The sequence below is a fragment of the Solea senegalensis genome, unplaced genomic scaffold, assembly GCF_019176455.1.
Source record: "Solea senegalensis isolate Sse05_10M unplaced genomic scaffold, IFAPA_SoseM_1 scf7180000015408, whole genome shotgun sequence".
NCBI classification, from domain to species: domain Eukaryota; kingdom Metazoa; phylum Chordata; class Actinopteri; order Pleuronectiformes; family Soleidae; genus Solea; species Solea senegalensis.
This window is the reverse complement of record NW_025321316.1, coordinates 46,784-63,363: the sequence shown is the minus strand read 5'-3', so window position 1 is coordinate 63,363 and position 16,580 is coordinate 46,784. Positions and strand designations below refer to the sequence as shown.

Genomic DNA, 16,580 nt, shown 5'->3' with positions numbered 1-16,580 from the left:
CGTCAACCTGAACGTTGGATTTCACTGAACACTGAAGAGACAAAATCAGACATTTGAACTTAGTGATGGAGGCACCAGTGTGTGTGTGTGTTTGTCACTTTCTCACTCAGAACCCAGAAAACACACAAACAGTCTGATCACTTTTTTATTTTAGTCTGAAGCATTTCCTGTGTGTGTGTGTGTGTGTGTTAGAAGTAGCTCTGCAGAGGTTCTCCCAGAATGTTCTCCATCTCCTGAATGACTTTGTGAACCTGCTGCTCCACCTCCTCGCACTCATCTGAAAAACAAACGCACCCTGGTCACACACAGGAAGCACTCACAGGCAAACAGGAAGTCAGTTCCAGGTTCCTTCCAATTTTACGGCCATAAAATCACCTTTACATTTAAACATTTGTCTGTGAGTGTGTGTCTCACCCTCCATCAGTTCAGCCATGAATGGAACACTCTCTGGCAGCAGAATCACATAATTCTCCTTCAGTTTCGATGCTAACTCCTTTAGCATTAGCAGAGCAGCAAAGCGCACCTGAGGGGGAGGAGCATAATCACTTATTCACCACAGAAATGAAAGGGTGAACACAAAGTGATTCAGGCTGTGTGAGTGAGTTAGTATCAAATATCGAGTGAGTGAGTCTCACTTTAGCGTTGCTGTGTCTCGTCTTCAGCAGAATCTGATAGTTGAGAGTTTTCCACTCAGAGTCGTCGGCCAGAGCCACAGAGAATTGACCCACACATGGAACCAGGTGTTTGACCACCCTCTGCTGGTAGACCTCCTGCCCACCCACCATGTTCTCCAACTGTACACACACACACACACACACAATAAATATTTTAAAAAATAAAAGTTGCATGTAGATAAAAATGACTGGAGTGTTATAAAGTTAATCCTGAACACATCATTTGTGATGGTGAATTCTGACCTGGTCGACCAGCGGGCAGAGGAGGGCGTCGGCTCGTTCTTTACTCAGGAATCGCTGCGAGTCGTAGAGGAAGATCTTATAGAGACAGTCGAGGACAAACTGCAGCAGCAGAGACGTCTTCTGTTCGTCCACCTGAGACAAATCTGACGACCACAAAACCACGTCAATGTCACGTCTTTCATCCAAACACAACAATCAGCGCAAAACCTGATCAATGTTCACCTGAGGTGGCGCTGTGCTTCTGTCGCAGCACGTCTGAAAACGCTGTCACCAGATTTCCAGCAAACAGCACGAACAGACCTTTGAGTCGCTCTGCGACGCAGTCGGAGAGTCGGTAAAACGTCAACAGGCGATCGCGGCTGTCCGATTTACTCCAGTCAAAGAGCTGCGGAACAAAAACACGGAGTTAAGGGGAGAAAAACACGATGTTAACAGGACAAAAACACAGCGTTAACGGGACAAAAACACGGAGTTAACGGGAGAAAAACAATGTTATCAGGACAGAAAACACAGAGTTAACGGGACAAAAACACGGTGTTAACGGGACAAAAACACATTATGGAGAAAAACAATGTTACGGGACAAAAACACAGAGTTAGCGGAGGAAAAAAGAGGTTAACAGTTTAAACGCGAGACAAAAACACAGGTTAGCGGCGATGTTAGCGGGACAAAAACATGGAGTTAGCGGAGAAAAACAGAGTTAACGGGAAAAAACGGCGATGTTAGCGGGACAAAACGCGGAGTTAACGGGAGAAAAATATGGTATTATCGGGACAAAACGGGTTAGCGGGACAAAACACAGAGTTAGCGGGAGAAAAAGCGATGTTAGGGACAAAAACACGGAGTTAACGGGACAAAAACACAGAGTTAACGGGAGAAAAACGCGATGTTAACGGGACAAAAACACGGAGTTAACGAGACAAAAACATGTTACCTTGAAGAAGAGCGGTCTGAACGTGACCTCAGACAGTTTCATCACCATGGCGAGAAGACAGTCGATCACATGACCCTCGACCTCTGACGTTCTCTCCAGGTCGCCCTGGAAACAAATGAAAGTTTGTGACGTCACAGAAACTCTGACGCTGGTGTCACGTGACCAGAGACAGACTCACCTGACGCTGGTGTCACGTGACCAGAGACAGACTCACCTGACAGTGTTGGGCACGGAAGTCAAGGGCGGTGAGGAAGAAGGAGGTGAGCTCTGATTGGTGGAAGCTCAGCTGATCCTTCTCCATGTGAGTGATGTGATCCTTCAGCATGCTCATCAGCGCCCCCAGCTGAGCCTGAAGAGAGGTCAAACCTTGTTCACAAATGGTCCCAAAAAACAACCTCCAGCACCAACAAGAAAAGTCAAACTAAACAGACAGGCCCCACCTCCAAAGGCTGATTGCATCACACGGTCTCACACAGTCTCTGTGAGACAATCACCTCCATATCCCTCACCTTCTTATCGACGACCATGTCGCTGTAGCACCTGGAGAGGGCAGGTAGTAGGACCCTGGGGGGCAGCTGCGTGGCGAGGGTTTTCCTGAGAGAGACGAGACGCAGAGACAACTGGACGAAGGACGAAGACAAGGAGGAAGAGGAGGAGTTCTCCACTAGCCGCGTCAGCCGACACACCTGCAGGAGGACAAAGAGTGGACAGGTGTTGCTGTGTCTTCAGGTGTCTTCAGGTGTCTTCAGGTGTCTCACCTGGACAGCGATGTCCTGCAGGTACGGGCTGATGAAGTGTGGCAGCGTCTCGGTGACTCTGTGGAGGGCAGTGACCGCGCTCAGCAGATAAACTTCATTGGTCAGCAGCTGCTTCCTGTCCTTCAGTGTGTGGAGGACAGCCGGCACCAACCTGAGGACACACAAGGACAAACCGGTCACTCAAGTTCCCGTCCTGGACATGTCTGTCTGTCCTCCGTCCTGTCCCACTCACCTGGGTAACTGAGGGATAGCGAGTGCCTTGAGCGCAGCGAGCACCTCGGCAGTGCAGAGCAGCGCGCTGCCCATCACGTTCTTGTCTTCGTCTTCTGACGCGATGATGTCCACCGTCTGCAGCAGCACAGGGACAAACGCCTCCTGGTGGTCGGCGCCGAACTTGCGGCAGAGAAGTTTGAGGCTGTACAGCGCCGTCTGTCGGTTGATGGCTTGCTCCGCCTCGTTCTCTTGTTCCGCCTCCTGCTGTGACACCCAAGCGTGACCTTTACCCACAATGCTCAGCAGGTCGGGGGTCAGCTGGAGCAGCATGTCCACCTGGAGACGGATGTTTGTTAGGGACGTGAGTGAGTGAGTGTGTGAGCATGTGAATATGTGAGTGTGAGTGTGTAAATGTGTGAATATATGAGTGTGTGAACATGTGAACGTATGATCGTGTGAATGTGTGAGCGTGTGAATGTGGTGTTTGAGCATGTGAATATGTGAGCGTGTGAATATGTGACTGTGTGAGCGTGTGAACGTGTGAGCTTGTGAACATGTTAACATGTGAGTGTTTGAGCATGTGAACACGTGAATATGCGAGTGTGTGAATATGTGACTGTGTGAGCGTGTGAATGTGTGAACATTTGAGCGTGTGAATGTTTGAGAGTGTGAACATGTGAGCGTTTGAATGTTTGAGCGTGTGAGCGTGTGAACGTGTGAACATGTGAGCATGTGAACGTTTGAATGTTTGAGCATGTGAATGTGTGAACATGTGAGCATGTGCACATGTGAGCGTGTGAACATGTGAGGGTGTGAACATGTGAGTGTTTGACCTGCTGCAGGTCAAAGGTCACTGCAGTGGTTCTCTGCAGTTTGTTGTTCAGCAGCTCCATCGCTTTCCTCCTCACTGACGACAGCTGATTTCCCATCAGCCCCTTCATCACTGTGATGAACGTATCCGTGGGCAACAGAGCGTTGACCTGAGCAAAGACATCACAGGGAGTCAGCTGACCTCGACCTGACAAACAGCTGCTGTAACATTAATATGTTACATATATAGACAGTATCAGTGTGTAACCATGGTGATGTGGTCGTCTCAGACCTTGTCCAGGACGTCGTAGCTCTTGTTCAGCAGAACTCTCCAGAACTTGGCGCTGGGTTTGTCGGCGTTGACCTCGACACCACAAGCGACACTGTGGATGTGACGCAAGATCTCCTCCAACAACCTGATGCGCGCGCGCGCACACACACACACACACACACACACAGTTCAGCTGCGTCTTTACACGGAACAAACACACACTGAGTTTGTGGTCAGGAGGGGGCGGGGCTAACCTCTGCTGCTGCTGCTGCAGATGCTCGTCCATGACGTCACCGCCGTCAGCGACCTGAGACGATGATATAAAGATACGTTTGGATTGTTGTCCATAATTAAAGGTAGAATCTTTTAGGGTCAGGTTTCCATGGAAACGCCACTCACCTTAGCGATGAAGGCGTCTGAGCCGAGCAGCTGAGCCGCGAACGACACGCTGAGGAACATGAAGTGTCTCAGCTCTTTGCTGCTGTGAGCGTCCACGCTGAAGATAAGCTCCTCCTCATGCTCCTCCCCCTTCTTCTTTGCTCCTCGGCGGCCGACGCTGCGTTTCAACGGAGCTGAAGAAGGAGAAAAAGAGAAAGAAGGAGAAGAAGGAGAAGGAGGAAAAAGGAGAAGAGGAAGGTTTCATTCATTCATTCACTCATTCAGAGTTGTGTTGTTAAGAATCAATAACCCTCTCACTGTGATGGTCGTCGTGCGGCAGCTGCTGCAGGAACTTCAGAACTCTGATGATGGTGGTGATGACATCACTGACCTCAAAGTGACAACACACACTGACCCACAACTCTGTGTCCTCACCAACGTCCTACACACACACACACACACACACAATTACCTCATTCAACGGTCTCATCCCAGGATGTGTCTGACTGTGTCTGTGTGTGTGTCTCACCCTTTCACTTGTGGAGCTTGCAGCCTGGACGGCGTGCAGCTTGAAGAGGAGGAGCATGAGGACCCAGAGGAAGTGGGCAGGGCCCAGCGTGGTCACCAGCTGGGCGAGGATAGGAAGGCGGCGGTGGTCGGGCACATGTGGCAGCGCGTCAGCGAACACGTGCATGATTTTAGTGACGACAGCAAGGACGTGAGACGAAGACTGACCATCAGGGAGCGGGTGAGCCTGAAGGGGGAGGAGAATAATATTTAAACACTTTACGTTCAGAGCTGACGACGGCGGTGGCTGCGACGGCGACCTGACCTTGATGAGCGCAGGTATGACCATCTGAACCGTCTTGTCGATGACTCTGAAGCTGTAGACGTCGTCCAGACGCAGGATGTTTGCACCCATGAAGGTGAAGATGGGCATGATGTTGTGAAGGACTTTCTCCTGCAGGGGGCGGCGATGAGTCGCAGGTCAGTGTTTTCACCACACACACACACACACACACACACACACACCGCACACACACACACACGCGCGCACGACGTAGATAAAGACGCGTTCATGTGACGTAGATAAAGACGATCATGTGACGCAGATAAAGAAGATCATGTGACGCAGATAAAGACGATCATGTGACGTAGATAAAGACGATCATGTGTTTCAGACTCACGGGGAAAATGGCGGCGGCGGTGGCGAGCAGCAGCAGAGCGTGATGATGCGTCTGCGGCACGTCCGTCGCTCTGATGCACTGAACCACCAGCTCCACACTGAACTTATCCTCCTCCAGAACATCTGCACAGACCAGAGCAGCAGAACTCAGACAAACACCACAGTCATTAAACTCCACCCACAGCGCAGTGTGCACATACCCGGGGGCGGGGCTCCGCCTTCAGGAGACAGTCTGCGGCAGATGTTGAGCAGACAGCTGAGCAGCAGCTGCTTGGTGTACTCCATGTGATCCTCCGAGCTTGCCTCCAAACTCCTGAAGACAGAAGACCTGAGTGAGACCAGGTCACATGACCTCACACGCCCCGCCCACACACCTGAGTGTACCTGGAGAGCAGAGAGAACAGCACCGGCACCAAAGTGTGACCTCTCTTCAGCTTCTTCTTATGCTGCAGCAGCTCCAGGATCAATGTGACTCTCTGCCACGGCACAGCGCCCCCTTCTTGAAAAACCTCGCCACCGTCCTGAGGTTTCCTGACCAATGAAAACCACTTTATGCACCAATAATAAGACCTGGTTCAGGATCAGACTTAAACCTGGTTCAGAGTCCCAGGATCAGACTAAGACCTGGTTCAGTCCCAGGGTCAGACCAAGACCTGGTTCAGTACCTCAGAGACATCTTGCTCCGCCTGGTCTGCTGCACGGTCTCCGTCCCTCTCGGTCTCTCTGGTGGAGACAGCTCATTGGCCACGAGTTGACCATCGACAGAGATCTGGCAGAGAAAGAGACAACAGTGGACATGAAAGAGAGGACACAGGAGAGGACAGAGAAGAGGAGACAGGAGAGGACAGCTGCTGACTCACCCCTTTAAAGACACTGTTGATGGTATTGGCCACCAGGGGGCTCTGGTTCTCCAGCAGCAGGTCAAACATCACCGTCAGCAGCTTCTGCTGAACCTTCTCGTCTCCAAGAGCTGAGAAGAACGACTTTGTGATCTGAGGAGAGGAAACGAGACAAGGAGACCCGGTTTGAACACAGGTTTATCCCTGTTTTAATCCTGGTTTAAACACAGGTTTATCCCTGTTTTAATCCTGGTTTAAACACAGGTTTATCCCTGTTTTAATCCTGGTTTAAACACAGGTTTATCCCTGTTTTAATCCTGGTTTAAACACAGATGTATCCCTGTTTTAATCCTGTTTTAAACACAGATGTATCCCTGTTTTAAACACAGGTTTATCCCTGTTTTAATCCCAGTTTAAACACTGGTTTATCCCTGTTTTAATCCCAGTTTAAACACTGGTTTATCCCTGTTTTAATCTCAGGTTGAAGTGCTTGCAGGCAGGGCTGACCTGTTCCAGTGCACTGATCTGGCAGCTGGGGACTTCGGGGTGTAGCTGGGTCGAGGTCTTCAGAGCCCGGACGAACAGATCCAGACTGGTCTGGTCTTTGGTCAGCAGCCCAGCAGACGTCTCGTTGAACTTGGCGAGGACGAGCTGTGCGAGCTGAGCCTCGGAGCGCAGCAGCGCCGGCGTGTCGGGACTCTGCTCAAGGAGCCGATCCAGAAGAGGAAGCAGACCCGACAGGACGGACTGAGGGACACAGGGCGGAGTTAGACTTCACTTAGTGAGTGACATTACCTGCACGTGTGGCGCGGAACCCTCACCTCTCCGTTAACAAGGCTCAGCGCTCGCAGCAGTGCAGTGGCGCTGTAGGACGGACAGCGGGACGTGTGGACGCTCTGCAGCAGCTGCTGCATGGACGCTTGCAGCGTCTCCCGACGCGTCCCCACTTTACTGGACGACGTCTCGTCATCGAGGACGGCGAGAGCCTACGGGGTCACAGCAGGGGTCACAGGTCAAAAACAGCCTAACCACAACCGGCGGAACAGTGGCGACGCTCTCACCGTGCTCAGGTAGGCAGGGTCAGCGATGATCTCCTCTGATGTCATCAGCAGCTTCTCTGTGATTGGCTGATAAAGAGACGAGGCCACGCCCGAAAAACTCTGCAGGGCGGCGACGGCCGAGCGCCGGACGTCACGCAGCGGAGATGAAAGACAAGACAGCAGGGACGGGATCACTGAGAGACAGACAGGCAGATAAACAGAGAGAGAGAGACAGACATGCAGATAGACAGACAGACAGAGAGAGAGAGAGAGACAGGCAGATAGACAGAGACAGAGAGACAGACAGATAGAAAGAGAGACAGAGACAGACATTTAATCTCTTGGTTAAACACAGGTTAATCTCAGGTTTAAACACAGGTTAATCACTATCATAAACACAGGTTCATCTCTGGTTAATCTCAGGTTAATCTCTTGTTTAAACACAGGTTAATCTTTGGTTAATCTCTGGTTTAAACACAGGTTAATCTCTGTCATAAACAAAGATTAATCTCTGGTTTAAACACATGTTAATATCTGTTTAATGTTAGGTTCAAACACAGGTTTATCTCTGGTTAATCTCAGGTTTAAACACAGGTTGATCTCTGGTTATTCTCTGGTTTAAACACAGGTTAATCTCTGGTTTAAACACAGGTTAATCTCATCTCTGGTTTAAACATAATCTCTGGTTTAAACACAGGTTAATCTCTGGTTTAAATACAGGTTAATCTCTGGTTTAAACTGGTTTAAATACAGGTTAATCTCTGGTTTAAACACAGGTTAATATCTGGTTTAAACACAGGTTAATATCTGGTTAATCTCTGGTTTAAACACAGGTTAATATCTCAGGATTAAACACAGGTTAATCTCTGGTTTAACACAGGTTAATCTCAGGTTTAAACACAGGTTAATCTCTGTCATAAACACAGATTAATCTCTGGTTAATCTCTGGTTTAAACACAGATTAGCAGTTGGTTCTGACCTGGTGAGTCTGCAGCCGACAGCTCCTCCAGCGTAGCGAGCGTCTGGACTCTCAGAATAGCTCCGCCCATGCGCAGAGTGCGAGTCTGCAGGACAGCGTCCACCTTCACATCCAGCTGGTCGTCATGGTTCCCGCCGTAGCCCCACAGCAGACACAGGAACCGGAAGAGCATCAGCGGCTCACACAGGTGGACCTGAGACAGACGGAGACCACGTCACCGACAATGCACCGGGAACCAGATCTCTGTGACATCAGTTTTTAAATCTCACCTGGAAGAGGAGCTTCATCAGCGGCCTGAAGCTGCTCGCGGTCGTCCCATCTGCGGCGCCGCTGGCGACAACACTGAAGACACGACACAGAAGTCCCAGGTAACAACAGCTGTTTGTGTCCATCTTTTCTGGATTCCACCACGAGTCACCTGACGGACAGACACAGACTTTTGGATTGTTCTTGTATTAAAGTGATTTTACTGTATATTGTTGGTTGCACAGACACACGCACACCTTTAAAGGAAGTATCGTGACATTTCAGGAAGGAGATAAATTGTCGCAGCAGCGTCATCAGAGCGTAAACGTATCCTCGCCGCTCACAACCGTTCACCAACAGAGTCAGAGCCTCGGGGAAAGAAGAGGGGGCGGACACGGGACACTCCACTTCCTGTCAACACACAAGAAGTCAAAGAAATAAGATGAGACTAAAACACAACAATGGACTTCTCATCCGTGATTAAACGCGTGAAAGGTCTCACCTGAGCATCTGCCTCTGTGCTGATGAGCTCCAGCAGGGGGCGCTCCAGCAGCGTGTACAGCCTGTGAGCAGTGAGCAGGTGCTGCGTCCCGCTCAGCTCACCCAGGCTGAGCAGCAGAGTCTGGGTCAGCACCAGGAAGGACATCCGGTCCCTGAGGGCGGAGCCTCGCTGCTCCTCCACCAGCAGAGCCAGTTTCTCCAGCTGTGAGAGGTGAAAGAAAAACAGGGAGCCACCTGCTGCTCATCATCTGCACTTCATCACAGAATCCAGACTGAAATTAAAAACTCACCGCTTCCCGTTTGGAAAAGTGCTCCATGTTTGCCAGGTTGTTGGTCAGCGTGGACACGAGACGCTCATTAACCACACCCACAAAGTCACGCACACAGCTTTTCTTCACCAGCTGCTCCATCTCTGAGAGAACAGGTGAGAACAGGAGAGAACAGGTGAGAATGTGAGAGAACAGGTGAGAGAGAACAAGCAAGAGAACAGGTGAGAGAGAAAAGGTGAGAACAGGTGCGAAGAGGAAACATTGAATCAGCTCAGCATGGTCTGAGTTTGACTTTGTTACCTTTCGCCCAGGTAACGGTGAGCGGGTGTTGGGCGAGGACAGAGGAGCGGGCGACGCAGGCAGCGAGTCTCAGCTGAGCTGAGTCAGGCCGAGCGTCGCTGATCACCAGAAAGGGAAGCAGCTTCCAGCCGACAGCGCCGCCCTTTCCCAGCCGAGGGTCGGAGAGTAAACGCACCGCCTCCTTCAGCACCGGCAGCCTGGAGGAGAACAACACAACAACTGCAATTTACAGACGTACATGAACACGTCGTGTCACTCACCACTGCTCAGACACACACAGTGACAGTAAACGTGTGTGTGTGTGTGTGTGTGTGTTACTGACCACTGCTCAGACACACACACATCCTCTCTGTGCATCAGTGACAGTAAACATGTCTCCGTGTGTTCCGGCTCCAAAACATCAAACAGCTCCTGAAACAACAGAAATATAAGAACGATTAAAAAGACACTGATGTAAAAGGGCCGTTTCCGTGGCAACAGCAGCCAGCACTGACCTCCAGGACTTTGAGAGCGGCAGCCACGACCTCGGGCACGTCGTCGTTCAGACGATCTGTGACGGCGTCTTTCAGGAAGGGCATGTCCAGACTCTGCTGAGACGAGACCACGCCCATCAAATGCTCCACGGCCGAGACTCGAACCGACGGCAGCGGATGTTTGAGGCTGAGGAACAGAGACGTGTCCATGTCGTCCACAATCTACACAACACACACACGAGAGAAAGACAACAGAGACGTGTCCAAGTCGTCCACAATCTACACAACACACACACACACACACACACACACACACCTGGAACTTTCCGCTGCTCACAGACAACAACAGGAAGTGATGAAACAGACGTTTGTGCTCGGGGCTGCTGAGGTCAGTCACATGACCTGCGAGGACGGCGTCCAACGCTCCGGAGTATCTGCAGGAGGAGAAACACGAGGGTTCATGATGTGACCTCTAACCTCTGATCTCTGACAAAGCTGTTTGTACCTGGACTCAAAGAGTCTGACGACAGGCAGCAGACGTCGGTCCTTCTCAGCAGAGACGTCCGTCTGACTCAGATACTCCAGCAACAGCAAACTACAGACAGACAGACGGACATCAGTGCTGACCTCTGACAACACAAAAGACTCAGACCCATGTGGACTCACCGTGCCATGGTTTGGTCCAGACCTCCGGTCAGAGGAACCGTCTTCAGGACAGAATCCAGTAAAGCCAGCTCGTCCGTCTCACCTGTGAGGAGAGACAGAGCAGGTAAACCCCGCCCCTGACCTGACACTGATGACATCACACCCTCAGTGCTCACCTGAGCTGCAGGTGAAGACCCGGTGGATCAGGTACGGCAGCAGGCGGATCAGGAGAGGAGAGACATCGTGAACCGTGGCCATGACCTGCAGCGTAGAGACCAGCGCTGGCATCGAGCACAGCTGACTGAGAGCTCTGAGGACCGAGACAGTTGAGACACTTGGAGGACAGTCTGACCGCAGGATGTGCGTTTCACATAAAGAGGAAGCGCCACCTACCTGTGTCCGGCAGCACCCTCTTTCTGGTGCTGCAGCAGCACGATGAGGCAGCCCAGACCTTCTTTAGCCAGGACCGGGTCTTTGACCAGAGACCTGCATACGTGGACCGACAGACTGTCCACCAGACCCTGGTCCATCAAAACCTTCACCGACAACTCACACACCAGCATGTAACTGGCAGCTTTGTAGTCACTCAGAGACGACTTCAGACCCTGCAGGAGGAGGAGGAGGATCAGCAGCAGCAGGAGGAGGAGGAGGAGGAGGAGGAGCAATAGGAGGACAAGAAGAAGGAGCAGACACAGAGTTGTGTTCATACAGTCCTGCAGTCAAACAGTGAATGAGAAGCTGACTTCCTCACCCTCTGGACAAACGGCAGAAGTTTGGCGATGATGGCGTCAGACACAGAGTCCACGGCATCCAGAGCGGAGACGACGGTGGACGCATAGAAGGAGAAGATCACTCTGAGCTGAGGACAACTCTCCGAGTGTCCAGAGTACGCCTGCAGGACGAGAAGGAGGAGTCAGAGGAGAGGGACGAGTCAGAAGTAGAAGAGACATTTCTTTCACACACATGAAAACCAACATGTCTTCTCCTCTGGATGTATTAGGCCCCGCCTCCTCTCCAGGTGGACTTACCTGGATGCTGCGGGTCACGAGGGTGCAGATGAAGTCCATGAAGCTCAGGTCAGTGTAACAGTGAGTGACCAGAGCTGCTCTGGACAACGGCACGCCCGCTTTCTACACAAACACAAACACAACACTCTGTAAACACCGCTGAGAGGACGGCAGAGGTCAAAGGTCAGGGGGTCAGACCTGGAGGCAGTGCAACCAGTTCCAGCGGTGGGTGGAGTCTCCGATCTTCAGCAGCTGTAAAACTCTGACAAACACTTTGGTGTCGTGGTACGGAAGAACGCAGGCGAGCAGAGCGTCCGTGTTGTACAGGTGCACGTGGAAGCTACCACACACAAACGACAAAACAAACAACGTCAACACAAACGACAACACAAACAACGTCAACACAAACAACACAAAAACGTCAACACAAACATCAACAACACAAACAACGTCAACACAAACGACAACGCAAACGTCAACACAAAACACATACAACGACAACACAAACAATGTTATTGCAAACAACACCAACGACAACGTCAACACAAACAACACAAACGACAACGTCAACACACAAACGTCAACACAAACAAAGACAAAACTTCAACACAAATGACAACACAAACAACGCCAACACAAACGACATCAAACACCAAACAAACGTCAACACAAACATCAACACAAACGTCATCAACACAAACGTCATCAACACAAACGACATCAACACAAACGACATCAACACAAACGACAACACGTGAGCGTGGCGGTGACGGCGGCGTGCAAGGACGTACCGGTGGATCAGCCACTCCAAACACTTGTGAGCTGGTTTGATGAGGAAGTACGGCGAGAGGCGGGCGAGGAAGAGTGAGATGCCGGCGTCCAGTTTGGCGTTCACGTCCTTGGACTGAACACTTCGCTCCAGCGTCAGCGACGCGCGGCTGAACAGCGTGTCCTGGAACTCCAGGAACAACGGTTCGATTCCCAGCAGCTCCTCCAGCCCGGTGCAGCCTGGAGGCGGAGACGATGTCAGAGGGGGCGGGGTTAAAAGCTTGACCGTTAAAGAGAAGTGGAGGACAGGAAATGAGGGGGGTGGGGCTTACCCAGGGCATAGAAGGTGGTTCTGTCCATGGTGGCTGCATCTTTGGGGTCAAAGAGCAGCGAGACGACCTCACTGCGGGTCAACAGGTCAGGGTCGCTCTGAGGCAGCGCCAGGCGCTTCAGCTGATGAGCCAACGACGTCATGGCAATGCTTTCTTTAATCTGACGCATAATAATATTATTATTATTACGTCATTTTATATAATGATACATTGTTTCATTATGTCAATGATATTCTTCGAATTATTCTATAAACAAACATGCAGACAGAACTCTGGTCTTTCAAAATAAAAAGAAGGAGATGAAAATTAGACACTATTGGTGAAGGGTGACGTCAAAAAACCGATACTCAAGGGACTTTACGCTAACATTAATTCATGCCGAATTAAAGAGCGTAACATTTTGGTTAAGGTGAAGTATTAAAACGACTTAAAATCACACGCGATCTCTTTCTGACACACGAGGGAAGTTTAAATACGCAGATTTGTCAGTGGAGTTTGGTGCGTACGTAAATTCCCGGGAATAAAATGTGCCAGTTCACGAGTGCAGAGCAGTTCTCCGCTAATACTCAAACAAGTTACAACGCACAACAACAACTCGGTAGGTTTAAATGAACCTCCCTTAATTAGCTGTTAAACGTGTGTGTGTGTGTTAGCTGTTGCTAGCTGAATTGGCTAACGCGTGAAACATAAAACCTGGAGGACGTGGAGGAAAAACGTCTGTGAACCAAAGACATTTAAAGTTTGATCCCGTCACAAAGGTGTGAAAACACACAGAAAATAAAGAAGCTGAGAAGAAGAAAAGCATACCTTTTCTCTGTGACTCAACAAACACGTTGTTGCTGGAAGAAATGACCTCGCGATGATTCTGCTTCCGGTTCAAATAACTTTGAAGCTTCCTGCGGTGGTGAGATGATTCACTGCAGCTCACTTCCGCCTTCAACATCAATTAAATCACCATTTTCTTTTCAGACAGAGTTGTGCTTTAGTTATAAACTGTCACAAAATGACGTCATTTAATTTGTGCAAATGACAATCTCTGTGAATACCGTACGTACGTTACGTAAATATTTCCACTCACCATGACATTTTTTCACTTTTCCTCTTTCATGCCCTCAGTCAGCTGAGATGGGCACAGCGCCCCCCCGCGGTAGAACATGCATGGATAATGATGATGTCACTTATTGACTTTACAGTGCCACCTGCTGGTGGAGCTGCAAGCACAACAGCTAATATAGGTGGGTCAACTTTAAAGTGGACATATTATACCTTATTTCTCCAAGTTAAAATAGTTCCCTGGTGTCCTAATGAACATGTCAGTGACATGCTTTGGTCAAAATACATAATAAGGATGAAGCATCATAGCAGTTCAATAACCCTGCTAAACCCGCCCCTTTCAGAACACTCGGTTTTGCGCATGGTCCCTTTATATGCAAATGAGACACAGGCAAACACACGCCCACTTCTTCCAGGGGGTTTCTGATTTGTCCTCTTTACAGCGCTCACTCGCTCAGCTCCTGTTCCCTCCCCTCATTCGTCTCCCCCTCCCTCCACTAGTTCTCTGACAATATCAACATGACAGCGTGCGTCACAGGAAGAGACGTCCTACATAAGGATGGAGCCGAACACTGTCCAACTGTAAATCTGTTAAAAACACTTAGGGACAGCACCACTGATCCACCGTTGATCGCTGCATAAACAGCTGCTGTATGTGACTGTATGACTGAATGTGTGCTCCGGTCATGGAGGACGTACTGAACAAATATGTTTAATTAGGACGTGTCAGAATGGTCAGTTATGACCTCTATGTGACCTTTTCTTAACAATGTGTGTGTTTGTACGTCGCTGACTAAATACTGATGTGAAGTGGTGCGAACACACGAACACACGTTTGCTGACTTTATCCGACACATTAGCTTCATATATAAAATCCTCTGTAAAACACTGTGCTCCACTGTGCAGCCACCAACAGCACACTTGTCCCTCCGCGTTGACATAACACCGCTCTTCCTCCCTCGCCTGCACTCTCGCATTTTATAGGGACAAGGTGGAGCTAAGGTGGAGCTAAGGTGGAGCTCTCCAAGTAAACTTACTGGTGGGGTGGTAACATTAGTGGTGAAATGCGCATGCTGCCATCATAATGCGCAGGGAATTCAACGTTGCATGTTTTATCGCCTATACTTACACTAAGGGGGACCACGAAAACATGACTGAGTATTCTTTTTCCACACTTTGGCGACTGGTAGGGCCTCCAGAGTCCCAAATATAAGTATTGAAATGGTTAAAAAGTTGATTTTGCATAATATGTCCCCTTTAAGATAACTTTAATGTATCTTTAAACCGGATTAGATTAGATTAGATAGATAGATAGATTGACAGACAGACAGACAGACAGACAGCATAGTTTTTTCACATGATTTTTTATTTAAACAGATCAAACTTGTTTCAGTCACATGATAAAGCTTTATTGAACTGAGACTCTGCAGCTATTCATGTAAATAATACATAACAATCATCATATCCATGAAACAGTAACATCTCAATATATACAAAAATATCAATGTCGTTTCCATAAAGCACAAACTAATCTGAACGTTCATCTTTATTCACTTTGAACGTAGCATCGCAGTGATTTACGTAAACGTCTCAAAAAACAAAGAAACTTGATTGGGCCCATTTGTTGGTGTCTTGACTCTAGTCTGCCCTCTGGTGGTGGCTAAAACTGTTATCGCCAAGATTTTCATGCAGAGTTCAAAGAACGTTTAAATCACATCTGTGATGGATTTACAAAAAGATCACAGCAGACGATAAAAGTGAAAAAATTACAGCTACTTTTACAGAGGGGCACGAAATACTGGATCAATACAACAAATCACGTCCACCTCAAATGTGTACTTTGTCAATTTATAGATATAAAGAATATGATGTTTGTGGTTTTGAGTGGACACTTTTATCTGTGACACCGGCCAGAAGGTGGCACTGACTCTGAAATCAAGTCTAAAACAGCAACTACACCATGAGCTTCAAAAATCACAATACACATGAAAACAAAGAATAAGAAATGGAAGCACGTCACGCTCGCGTGCAAACGAACGTGTTCTCATGCTGCCAAACAAGAATGATCGTGAAGTTTAACACCACTTCCCCCATCCTCCACCAGGGGGAGGCAAAGCTCCTCTGACACCCAAACATTTTCTTCTTCTGTCTTCCGATTTCAAATAACAGCAACGAGAAGTGAAGGCATCACGGTGACCTGAAGGTCGGCCGTCGTCCAGAACCGAAGCCTGGACTCCTGATGTCAAACACCAGGTGGCAGCAGAACAGTCTCCCTCAGAGGGGTCAAAGTTCAACTGTCGTTCAGTGGTTTTCCGTTGGCTGCAGAGGACTTTCTGTAGTGTGATGTCATTGGCAGGGATCTGGGGGCAGAGCTGAAGCTCACCTGGAGCAAGGTTCTCTGTTGATTAGTTTGACCTGAAAATGTTCCTTCTACTCACTTTCAACCAGGTCCAGAAACCCTCCAAGATCTCAGCTGGTCTCAGGAAGACAAGATCAAACTCTAGGGTCCTGAGGGTCTGGAACTTGAGGGACAGTTGCTGTCTCTACAGATCTGGCCTTGACTAGTCCTGCTCCTAAAACACTTAGTGACAACTAGGTGTTCAATCAGAAACTTGATAAAACCTTCTTTGTGGAAACATCTGAGCCAAGGATGGAAGAACT

At 49.3% G+C, this 16,580-nt stretch overlaps 1 protein-coding gene across 1 annotated transcript; it reads right to left on the bottom strand.

Moving 5' to 3' along the window:
* Positions 1 to 141: 141 nt before the first annotated feature.
* heatr1 (HEAT repeat containing 1) lies at positions 142 to 13,730 on the bottom strand. Its single transcript, XM_044017437.1, has 44 exons — positions 13,674 to 13,730; positions 12,867 to 13,026; positions 12,558 to 12,774; positions 11,965 to 12,106; positions 11,788 to 11,889; positions 11,511 to 11,651; positions 11,153 to 11,364; positions 10,936 to 11,069; positions 10,781 to 10,862; positions 10,620 to 10,709; positions 10,431 to 10,548; positions 10,136 to 10,336; positions 9,964 to 10,052; positions 9,642 to 9,838; positions 9,363 to 9,484; positions 9,074 to 9,274; positions 8,829 to 8,982; positions 8,595 to 8,743; positions 8,326 to 8,518; positions 7,368 to 7,540; positions 7,128 to 7,292; positions 6,814 to 7,053; positions 6,328 to 6,459; positions 6,133 to 6,236; positions 5,852 to 5,998; positions 5,668 to 5,780; positions 5,469 to 5,590; positions 5,114 to 5,242; positions 4,811 to 5,035; positions 4,600 to 4,723; positions 4,303 to 4,475; positions 4,158 to 4,210; positions 3,925 to 4,048; positions 3,656 to 3,802; positions 2,842 to 3,158; positions 2,610 to 2,760; positions 2,361 to 2,537; positions 2,066 to 2,200; positions 1,852 to 1,956; positions 1,140 to 1,302; positions 918 to 1,060; positions 636 to 794; positions 415 to 523; positions 142 to 277 (listed from the first exon to the last, which is right to left on the bottom strand). The coding sequence occupies exons 2-44, from the start codon at positions 13,006 to 13,008 to the stop codon at positions 189 to 191; spliced, it is 6,405 nt and encodes a 2,134-aa protein (XP_043873372.1). The 5' UTR covers positions 13,009 to 13,026; positions 13,674 to 13,730; the 3' UTR covers positions 142 to 188.
* Between the last annotated feature and the right edge of the window lie 2,850 nt (positions 13,731 to 16,580).

What these genes read in the sequence shown, in the direction of transcription:
- heatr1 (XM_044017437.1), bottom strand. Translation starts at nt 13,008, where the DNA reads ATGACGTCGTTGGCTCATCAGCTGAAGCGCCTGGCGCTGCCTCAGAGC. An exon ending in TGCAGGACATCGCTGTCCAG is followed by an intron (nt 2,538 to 2,609) that starts GTGAGACACCTG and finishes GTCCTCCTGCAG; the next exon opens with GTGTGTCGGCTGACGCGGCT. An exon ending in TCTGCCCGCTGGTCGACCAG is followed by an intron (nt 795 to 917) that starts GTCAGAATTCAC and finishes GTGTGTGTACAG; the next exon opens with TTGGAGAACATGGTGGGTGG.